Source organism: Cynara cardunculus, assembly GCF_001531365.2.
Source record: "Cynara cardunculus var. scolymus isolate 2C chromosome LG 2, CcrdV1, whole genome shotgun sequence".
NCBI classification, from domain to species: Eukaryota; Viridiplantae; Streptophyta; class Magnoliopsida; order Asterales; family Asteraceae; genus Cynara; species Cynara cardunculus.
In genome coordinates, this window is record NC_037529.1 from 15,136,239 (window position 1) to 15,147,463 (window position 11,225).

At 33.1% G+C, this 11,225-nt stretch overlaps 3 protein-coding genes across 3 annotated transcripts; all 3 read left to right on the forward strand.

The window, feature by feature from the left end:
* The first annotated feature begins 259 nt into the window (after window positions 1-259).
* Window positions 260-1,126, forward strand: LOC112505931 (ethylene-responsive transcription factor CRF3-like). The gene has a single exon (XM_025109967.1). It carries the CDS (start codon window positions 260-262, stop codon window positions 1,124-1,126), a length of 867 nt encoding a protein of 288 aa, XP_024965735.1.
* Window positions 1,127-2,293: 1,167 nt separating this feature from the next.
* On the forward strand, window positions 2,294-4,252 carry LOC112505932. The gene is made up of 5 exons (XM_025109968.1): window positions 2,294-2,381; window positions 2,496-2,666; window positions 2,941-2,997; window positions 3,064-3,502; window positions 3,610-4,252. The coding sequence occupies exons 1-5, from the start codon at window positions 2,294-2,296 to the stop codon at window positions 4,250-4,252; spliced, it is 1,398 nt and encodes a 465-aa protein (XP_024965736.1).
* A 566-nt stretch (window positions 4,253-4,818) lies between these two features.
* On the forward strand, window positions 4,819-5,628 carry LOC112505933. Its single transcript, XM_025109969.1, has one exon. It carries the CDS (start codon window positions 4,819-4,821, stop codon window positions 5,626-5,628), a length of 810 nt encoding a protein of 269 aa, XP_024965737.1.
* Window positions 5,629-11,225: the final 5,597 nt, after the last annotated feature.

Consider the following 11,225-nt stretch of genomic DNA (forward strand, 5'->3'; position numbering starts at 1 on the left):
GGGTTTAAGAGTTTTTAAGAGTTTAAGAGTTTTAAGAGTTTAAGAGTTTTTAAGAGTTTTAGTCAAATGCTTTATAATATAGTATAGATATACAGATATTTTTAAAAGTGACGGTTGAAATGACCTCCAAAGTTTTAAATAAATTTATACTTTTTTCAAATCCGGTAATTGTTGAAATAAAATATTTCCTCTCCTCTCCTTTCCACCATTTTTTACTCTTAAACTTCTCTTTTCCTTCTTCATTGCAAACCAGATATTCATGGAGGATTGTTTCATGTTCACTCCGATTAAACAAACGGAGCACAAAAGTCGTATAACAAAGGAGGTTCCGGCAATGTTAGAGAAGTTTTCTGATCAAGAAGAGTTTCCATTCCCAAAAGTTATAAGAATATCAATGACCGATCCCTATGCAACTGATTCTTCAGAAGATGAAGATGACCACATTTTTGAACGGTGGCGTGTAAAGAAGTATGTTAATGAAATTAACATACAACCTTCAAGCAAAGCTAGAATGATGCCTGTAAATGCCAATATGACGACAACCAGAAACAGCCCATGTGCCGCAGATTTGAAGCAGAGAACTATCAAGAAGAAGAAAACTCCAGAGGATAATGTTAGGAAGTTCAGAGGAGTACAGAAAAGACGTTGGGGTATATGGGCAGCGGAGATTATGGATCTGGTTACACGCCAGCGGCTGTGGTTGGGAACATATGATACGTCGGAGGAAGCTGCCATGGTATATGATAATGCTGCCATCAAACTCCGTGGTGCTGGTGCTACTACAAATTTTGTTTTGCCAACGGCTATAGAAAAACCACCGCCGACGAATATTACATCAATGTCCAACCATCATCCCAAACAAAAGTCACTGAAGCTTCCACTTGCAGATGCACCACCTTCGGATTATCAATCTTTTGATTCAATACAACTTGATGATGAAGTTGCATCCTTTGACATGCATCATGAATTCAGGTCTATAAACCCCAAACAATTTGATGATTTTGGTATAACCCCTATAGCTCTTGGGTTCATTTCTGAGACTGGATGTGGATCTCCCTCAACTTTAAAAATARATAACTACTTCGAAGATATTTCAGACAATACTTTAGAATCATGGTTTTCCTAAAATGGTTTAAACTTATTTTAGTTAGTTGTTGGACCTGTTTAATTAAGTATGTATTATTTTCTTGATATCGTATTAATGCATATGTTTGATTAACATTTAGTCGTTTGCCTGATTAGTTCTATTTTATTTTTCAGACAGTTGTAAATGATGTTTTTTTACAAAATATATATAGATCACAAAAAGACTTGACCCATATACAGAGCTTAAGTCTAAAGGCAGTTATTCGCGTATTCACGTAAGTGTCATAAATGCTGAAGAGAAATCTGAATTGTAATTGTGGAATATGAGTGCAGATTCGTGATGAGCTGTATGTTCGATGTAACTTCTACCTTTGCCATACAACTCTGACTCTATCCATGGCATCATATATCCAGATTTTCGTGTACATGAGCCAAAAGTCTGGAGATAGTGATTTCAGATTTAGTGACACATATACATATCACAGAAGTTTCCACTATTCTGAACATCAATTACGGGGTGATAATTCTGAATTTTCATTTCAGAGAAGAAGTTAAGATGCGTTCTCAAATTCGTAAGGCATCCTATCATGTAAGGCTGGAATACAATTATGCACTTACACAAAGACATACTCGTCCAGACTTTTATGTCCAGACTTACGACCCTAAATACAATGGACCGAGATTTTGTTAGCTATAGAACAAATCAGAGTTGTTTTTAGATGTGTCAAACATCAATTAAGCGACGAAAAAAAGAGAATAAACGTGTAAAGGGAGAAATGCCACTTAAGTAGACCCATTTGAACCGTAAGTGAACCTGTGTGTGTGGAGTGAAGCTTTGCATACAACACTCAAACTTTTTTAGACCTTTTCATTAGCTCTGATTCCACAATCTGGTACATAACTTTGAAAAACGAACATGCAAACAAAAACTGACAAGCAGTTCCTTCATTTACGCTGTATTTAGACCATTAACTTACGGTTGCCACAACCCTCATCTGGGTAATGGTTTGCTTCTTATGAGATTATTGTTATCACAGACAATTTCCATTTCCTACTACAGTAAAAAGAGCATTCTTTAACACAATTGTCTAACTGAATCCATTTTCTCATGGTTGTTCATTCTAATGTTGTATCATGTACTGATTTCATGTACTGCTTTCTTGTTGAAAAATTAATTTGTTTGCAGATCTTTTAAAAAAGAAATTCGATGGATTCTAAAGAAAGGAGAAAATTTAGAAAGACGGTTTTGAATAGTAGTAGACAATCAGTGAGATCTACATCATCAAATGTCGAAGGTAACTGATTCAAAAGCATTTTGAATTATATTTTCATTGAGACAAATAGTACCTGCTCAGGAATTCTGTTGAAGTCACTTTTTAAAAATCATCCTTTATTGTAACTTTTTACAGATGATATCTCAAATTATGGTAGGCAATTACAATCTTCATCTGGGAGGACTAATATTCCCTACCCTGATGAGAATATGGATCAAAACAAATGTCTACAGTTTCAACATACAAACTTGCCACATTCTTCTTCAGATATGATTATCACAAATCCATTATCTGGTAGTCCTAATGGTATGTGTAATTTCTTGTACACCTCATTTTTAAAGCAATGCTTCAAACAAATTTTCAAAACTAACAAATGTCTTACATTACTTAAATTCGTATATTTTAAACAACAAGTGTTCATGTAAACAAACACTACTGGTTACGTTCTACCGCCAATTCATTCATCCCTTTATCGACAAAGATCAAGCTTCTTCTATGGTTCGGTTATCAGCAGGGCATCATATATTACAAAGAAGGAATATAAATGTAGCTGATATAGAAATCATTGATATTACATCAGATGAAGAACCAGACCATCCAGTAACGACTACAGACAAAATTGAAGGAATATATGAAGGTAATTATTGAATAATCAAATGTTTAATGCTTCAAATTAGTTATTACATTCAAATTTATTAAACAGAGTACTTGGATCACGGTGATGAAAGTGTTATTTGTGAATGCTGTGATGCAAAACTATGGAAAGATGAAGCTCTTCAAGGGAAAAAATGCGGGACGAAAACAAGTTACTCCCTTTGTTGTCTTTATGGCAAAGTTCAGCTTCCAAAAAAGAAAGAGATGTGCTCTTCTTACATAAATCTGTTTCGTTGTGTGGACTCAAAAAGCAAATACTTTATGAAGAACATTCGTCGTTATAATTCAATGTTCTCATTTACATCAATGGGTGGCAAAATTGATACTTCCATTAATAGTGGAAATGCACCATACATATACATGCTTAATGGTCAAAACTACCATAGGATGGGTAGTCTTCTACCAGCAGATGGAAGAAAACCGAAATTCTCTCAACTGTACATATATGATACCGAAAATGAAGTTTCACATAGACACAGTTCATTTAGGTATGCATTCATCCTTATTGTAATATCTCTTAATAGATTTACTTGAATTACAGTGTATGGTTATATTAATGGTCACTCTGATTTTATGTTTGTTATGATTTACTTAGTGAAAAACAAGAAGCTTCTGCATCAAATTCTGATTCCCTTGATATTGAGATTATTCAATACTTAAAGAACATACTAGATGCAAAAAATGTATTGGTGAAGTCTTACAGAATTGCAAGAGATTGTTTTGAATGCTACACGGATGTCAAGGTAAAGTTACGATTGATTGGAAAAAGAGAAAAGGATGGAAGAACATATAACCTTCCAACTGCTTCAGAAGTTGCAGCTTTAATTGTTGGAGATGATGGTGGTACAATTGAAAAAAGAGATATCATTGTACAACATCAGACAGGTTATTTACAATCAATAAGTGAATTACATCCTTCTTATCTTCCTCTTCAATATCCGTTGTTATTTCCATATGGAGAAGATGGTTACAGACTTGACATTCTTCATAGAGAGATAACATCTTCAAGCAAAAGTAAAAGAACAATTGTAACAATGAGGGAGTTCTTCGCCTTCAAACTTCAAGATAGAAGAAATATGTTTTCATTACTTCTCAATGTAAGGAGGCTTCTACAACAATTTATTGTTGATGGATACACAATGATTGAAACTGAGAGATTGCATTATATACTTAAGCAGCAAAAAGTCCCAAGGTGCGAGACATATGATACTCTATGCAATGTACAAGAAGGAGAGTGAGATCTTTCAAACATTGGACAACGTGTTATACTACCTTCTTCTTTCACCGGTGGTGCTCGGTACATGATGCAAAATTATTTGGATGCAATGTCCTTTTATAAATGGTATGGATATCCTGACTTGTTAGAAGTTAGAAGATTTGTTAAGGACACAGACCTAAATCCAGACGACAGGCCTGACATTCTTTGTCGTTTATTTAAGATCAAGCTTGATGCACTTATTAGAGAATTAAAAGAGAATGAGTTTTTTGGAAAAATTCAAGCAGGTATGTTCAATTTATGATAACAGTATGAACACATTTCTTTCTTTTTAGACTTATCTTTATTAATTTAAATTGTAACTTTTTTGTAGTTGTTTATACGATTGAATTTCAAAAGCGAGGCTTCCCTCATAATCATATCTGTCTGTTTATGCATCGAGATTTCAAGCTACCTACTGTTGAACAGATTTATCCTATCATCTCAGCTGAAATCCCAGACAAAAACAGTGATCCATAGTTGTACTTGCTTGTAAAAGAGTTCATGATGCACGGACCATGTGGTGAAGAAAACATTAATTGTCCATGCATGGTTGATAGAAAGTGTTCAAAAAAATACGCAAACAAATTTTCTGAACACACTTCAATTGATGTTAATGGTTATCTTATATACCGCAGACAAGTGGATGGACGTTTTATTGAGAAATCAGGTGGTAAACTAGACAACAGAAATGTCGTTCCATATAATAAATATCTATTGAAAAGATATCAAGCCCACATTAATGTTGAGTGGTGCAATGAGGTATCTTCAATCAAGTATCTATTCAAATACATCAACAAGGGTCCAGATAGAGCTACTGTTGCAATTGTAGAAAACTGTGATGATGCGGTCACTGTCAATGTTGTTCATGAGATAAAACAGTATTATGATTGTAGATATCTTTCTGCATGTGAAGCTTCATGGCGTATTTTTGGATATGATGTTCATTATAGGACTCCTTCTGTTTTAAGACTTCCTTTTCATCTTTCGGGACAACAACAAGTAGTGTTTGGTGGTGAAGATAATATTGATAATGTAATAAACAGACCATCTGTGGCGTCCTCAATGTTCTTATCTTGGATGCATTGTAATCAAATTTATCTAGAGGCACGAGAACTCACTTACATTGAATTTCCTACAAAGTTTATGTGGAAATTAGACGAACGATGTTGGGATCCAAGGAAAAAAGGGTTCTCAGTCGGACGGATTCATTCAGTTTATCCTACTGTAGGAGAAGGGTATTACTTACGAATTCTGTTGAATAAAGTCAAAAGTCCTAAATCATTTGAAGACATTCGTACGGTTAATGGAAAAACATTTCCGACTTTCAGAGATGCATGTTATGAGCTTGGCTTTTAGACGATGACAAGGAATACATTGAAGCCATTGAAGAGGCAAATTTAACTGCATCTGGTTTTTATCTCCGCTTCTTATTTGCAACCATGCTGATTTCAAACAGTTTATCTAGACCTGATATTGTTTGGGAAAAAACATGGCAATACTTAGCAGATGGAATTCTGTACAATCAACGAATTGCTTTACAGTCGGCAGGTATGTTAATTCTATATCTTAAGCATAGAGTTACACAACTATTATAAAAAACTATGATTGTTATTGAATTGTATCTACTTTTAATTTCATGTAGTAACTGTGTACATTTATATTATCTTTAGCAGATTTATCTCTTAATGAAGAGCAAGTGAAGAATCTAACTTTGTTCGAAATTGAAAAGATTCTGCTTCGTAACAATTCCATGTTGAAAAACTTCACCACACTTCCTTTTCCTGAAAATGACTCGTTTGAATCCTCAAACAACCGTTTAATTGCAGAAGAACTGGATATAATCATCATAATTTAGGAGATGAGTTTCACACCCTTGTAACTGCTCTTACATATGAGCAAAGAGGTGTGTATGATCAAATCATGACTGCGGTCGCAAAGAAAAAAGGCGGTGTATTTTTTGTTTATGGACATGGAGGAACATGCAAAACATACCTATGGAAGACCTTGGCTGCATCAATAAGATCTAAAGGAGAGACTGTTTTAAATGTTGCTTCCAGTGGTATTGCATCTTTGCTTCTTACCGGTGGCAGAACAGCACACTCTCGTTTTCACATCCCGCTCATTCTGAATGAAGATTCTCTTTGCCAAATGAAGCCAGATAGTGATGTTACAGGCTTTAAAGAAAACTACTTTGATAATATGGGATGAGGCACCAATGGTTCATAAACATGCATTTGAAGGATTAGATAGAAGTATGAATGATATTTTCAATGCTCAACGTAGTGGTGACTCGGATATGATTTTTGGGGGTAAGGTAATTGTTTTTGGAGGCGATTTTAGACAGATTCTGCCAAGTATTCCCAATGCAGGTAGACAAGACATTGTAAATGCATCATTAAGTTCATCTTACATTTGGGAAAAATGCGAAGTCCTAAAGTTGACTAGAAACATGAGGCTAACTACAAACAGTGAAAGTTCATAAATTGAACAAACAAGGGATTTTGCAAAATGAATTTTGGACTTAGGAGAAGGAAAAGTTGGAGGTGATAATGATGGTGAAGCAGTTATTGAGATACCTCGTGATCTTCTCATTACCGATTGCATTGATCCTATATCTGCATTAATCGAGTTTGTCTATCCCTCAATTCTTGAAAACATCAAAAACTCAGCTTATTTTCAAGAACGAGCAATACTTGCCCAAAAAAATGAAGTAGTTCAAGAAATAAATGAATGCTTGCTGTCATTGTTTCCAGGAGAAGAAAAGGAGTACTTAAGTTTAGATACATTGTGAATCGGAGAAACATCATGATGAGTTCGATAAAACTTTGTACTCTCTTGATGTTTTAAATGGTCTTAAATTATCAGGAATACCAAATCATAAGACTCTACTAAAAGTTGGTGTCCCTATCATGTTACTGAGGAATATTGATCAGAAATCTGGATTATGTAATGGTACTAGACTGCGTGTGTTGACATTGGAAAATCGAGTAATAGAAGCACAGGTCATATCTGGAAGCAATATTGGAAGTCGTACATTCATTCCAAGAATGTCCTTAACACCTACGGACAAAAGGATACCATTCAAATTTCAAAGGAGAGTTTCCAATTGATATGTGTTTTGCCATGACCATTAATAAGAGCCAAGGACAATCATTATCAAAAGTTGGTTTATTTCTAAGACAACCGGTCTTCACGCATGGTCAGTTATATGTTGCTTTATCCAGAGTCAAAAGCAAGAAAGGTTTGAAAGTACTAATTATGAATGACGAGGGCATTATTGACAGTAAACCAACCAATGTTGTATACAAAGAAGTGTTTAGTAATATATGATACATTGTTCTTATTTTATTAATGATTTACATATTTAAGTTATATTTGTTCAATTTATATTGTATTATAAATGTTGTTTTACAAGTTGATCTTATCAGTTCATATTATTATTAAATCCTAAGAGGCTTATTTTTCATTTATAGTCTGCATTACAATTATGCGATCATAAAGAATCTGCATGTGCTACGTAAATTATCTCACTCGGACTTTGTCCTTCATACAGAGCTTTACAAAGGGACTGCATATACTACGCACACTCTCTGGCCAAACTTCAGCAATTCATACAGAGTTTTGGAGAGGGAGTGCAGAAACCACACCGGACCTCTATGCATTATTCTGTGGTTCATGCAGAGCTACACAGCAGCTCTGCATCTACTATGCAGAAGTTATGTGCACGAAATTTTTTTACAAGCTTGTGGCATTGGCTAATTTTACCAATTAACTCTTGAAAATAACTTCACACTTATAACCAGATTGGTCGTCTTGATTTAGAAATCTTGCAACGCAGGATACTTTCCATCGTAGACTCTGGAGTATTTCTTAGACCTTGTGTTTGTCAAGCCTCATTCCATCATTCATACAGAGCTTAACAAAGCATGTGCATTTGCTTTGTGGTTAATGTGAACCAGACAACGTGTTCCATACAGAGCTGGACAGAGGTTCTGTACGTAAGTCTTGAAAAAAACCTTTGTCTCTTCATGTAATGCGTCGATGATCTATTTCTTGCTCTGACCACGACCTTCAGACTTGTACTTGTAAATAGTTTCTGTTTTCATCTTTGCAAACTTTTTTTTCGCTTCTGTCCTTCAACCATGCCTCCGTCTTTCATGCAAAGTATCATAGACGTTATGTACTTCTCTTGAGTAACAGTTCTCTCTCACCATGTACTACCCAGAACCTAAGATTCCCTATGCCTGTCTTATACATAGGTATACAAAGAATCTGCTTGTACTACGCAGCAGTGCATACTGAATCTACATTGTTCATCTCCATTTAGAAGTTTTTCTGATCATCGAAGCAGAAGCCGTTCTTTTTATATGTAACATTTAATATTCGAGTAAGAGCATTTTTATATCAAAAAATTAATCGCAATTGTACCTTTCTTTAAATTTATAAATTACCTCCAATTATTAATTGTTTATAAAAAACATATTAGTTCAGCTTAATTTTTATCAGTAACCCGTGTAATACACGGGTCGAACCTAGTAATATATAATAAACAGGTAAATATGAAACGTGATTTATGGCGGAGATGATATCACCTAAAATCCAAAAGCATAAGCAAGGAGTTTGATGCACAGATGGAGCAGGAGAACGCGATTTGCGGGCAAAGATGTAGGAGTGGTAGAGAGAACTTAATGTTGGAGAGCAAGATGTAAGGAAACACTGTATTTTTAAACTGGTATTGCACCTTGGGAAATCAACAACCATCTCGATAGAGAGAGATGCTTGTTCAATTGGAAACATAAAGTGTACTAGGAGCAGGAATATGATATTCGGAGCCTAATAGGTGCAAAGAATGAAAGTTTGAACTTGTACTTTGTGCTTTTAAACTTGCAATTCAAAGATTTTAAGACTTTGTGCTTAAATTGGTAGTATTGTATGTTTTAGAAGTTGTCTTTTAAGACTTTGACAAATATGCTTTATGAGGTATGTTGGTCCCGAATGAGATGACAATAAACAGAAAGTAATTGTAGAATGGGGGGTGAATACAATTACACAAAAAAAAAATTTAACTTTTTAATTCTTATTGATGCATATCAAGAATTAACACACACATATACAATAAAGATTGTTGCAGAAGAAAGGAAATAATAATCTAACCTAAACAATCTTACAAAGAGAATAACTTACAAGAACAACACAGAGAGTACTTGCAAGAAAATGAAGAACACTAAGTTTTTTCTTCACACACAAGAGAGTAAGGGAGTAGCAGAGGATAGTCGATTGCCTTGAGAAGGCACTAAGAAATCTTTCATAAAGTTAGTAGTATGCATGAGAGATGCACACTGTCTTTTATACTACCTTCAGCATTAAATATATGAGAACACTTGTCACCTGAGGATAAGAAGGCAAGGGATGACTTGACCATTGTTGAAATCTCATTTTCATCATACACAACATGCATACAATAGTGTTCATACAAAGACAAACTTTTGCATAAATATGGTCAGTCTGTAGGAAGATCTTCTTTGGATGGATCAGTAGCTTCAAACAGCTACTCACAAATATTTGGTGTATGAAGATCTTCATTCAATATTCGATCCATTAAGATCTTCAATCTTCGGTCCATGAAGATTTTCCTTCAATCAACTTATAGCTTCAAAATATTTTCAATCTTCATTTTAGCTACTCTAGAGTCTTGGTGTGTATATTAGACAATTGATCCACAATACCGCATCGATGATCTTCTGTCTTCACATCGGCTAGTCTTCGATTTTGCCAATGGCATAAGTACGTACCAAGACACCAATATACAAAGAAACCAATAACTACTAAATGTTGTTAGGGTAGAGAAACATATCAATAGGTCATCACCAAATCAATTGATGATCCAACAAGATACTATAGATGATTGAAATGCTTTAAATATAAGTGAGATATTCTAATTTTGAACTTATATTAAGAAGGAAATATGTTAAATGGCGTCATTTTATGGAAATGTAAGAGATTCCTTTGTAAAAAAATTTCAAAACAGAGAATTAAAACTTAAAATTAAAAAAATATTAACTTTATAAGTAAACTATGATTTTCGTCCCTATGGGTTGAGAAAGATTGCAATTTTTGACCCTGTGGTTTGAAAATTGTGATTTTTGTTCCTATTATTTGTAATTTATTATTGTTTTCGTCCCTAATAGTAAATATGTTAAAAAAACATTTATTAACTTAGGGTATTTAGTCTTTTTGATTTTTTCTTTTTGGTTTACTAAATATAATTTTTTGATTTTTTTTGGGTATTTTAGTCTTTTTGATTTAATAAAACTATACATTTTTAATAAAGAAAATAATACATTTTTTTTATTATTTTGTTATTGTTTATGATAAAATAAATTATTTTTACATGCATGAAATATTGTTTATTGATGCATATTACTTAAAATTCCAGATTACAAGTAAATTGTACGTAAGTGCAATTTATTAAAGCTCCATGTTTGAATTCGTGTAACTAACTGTGGATAAACATGATCAAATAGATGATAAACATCTCATTTTAAAATATAAAAAATCTAATAAATATAATTAGAATAATTATCAAATTCTAACAAAATAATTAATTATTATCTTTATAAAAAATTATATTATTAAACAAAATATAAACTACTTCGTTATTGTACCTAAATTAAATTATAATAAAAAATCAAATTAAAAAANTTTATAAGAAAATTATATTATTAAACCAAATATAAACTACTTCGTTATTGAATCTAAATTAAATTATAATAAAAAAATTAAATAAAAAACGAGAAATTTTAAATAATTAATTTGATACTAATATTGATATATTTTTGCCAAATTTTTATGATATCTTCAAATTTATATTTTATTCAAAAATAAAAAATATTATCGTTTTTTAAAATCACATAAGACCATATTATAACATCGACTGAGACAAAAAAATAAAA

What these genes read in the sequence shown, in the direction of transcription:
- LOC112505932 (XM_025109968.1), top strand. Translation starts at nt 2,294, where the DNA reads ATGGATTCTAAAGAAAGGAGAAAATTTAGAAAGACGGTTTTGAATAGT. An exon ending in TACATCATCAAATGTCGAAG is followed by an intron (nt 2,382 to 2,495) that starts GTAACTGATTCA and finishes AACTTTTTACAG; the next exon opens with ATGATATCTCAAATTATGGT. An exon ending in AATTGAAGGAATATATGAAG is followed by an intron (nt 2,998 to 3,063) that starts GTAATTATTGAA and finishes TTTATTAAACAG; the next exon opens with AGTACTTGGATCACGGTGAT.
- LOC112505933 (XM_025109969.1), top strand. Translation starts at nt 4,819, where the DNA reads ATGGTTGATAGAAAGTGTTCAAAAAAATACGCAAACAAATTTTCTGAA.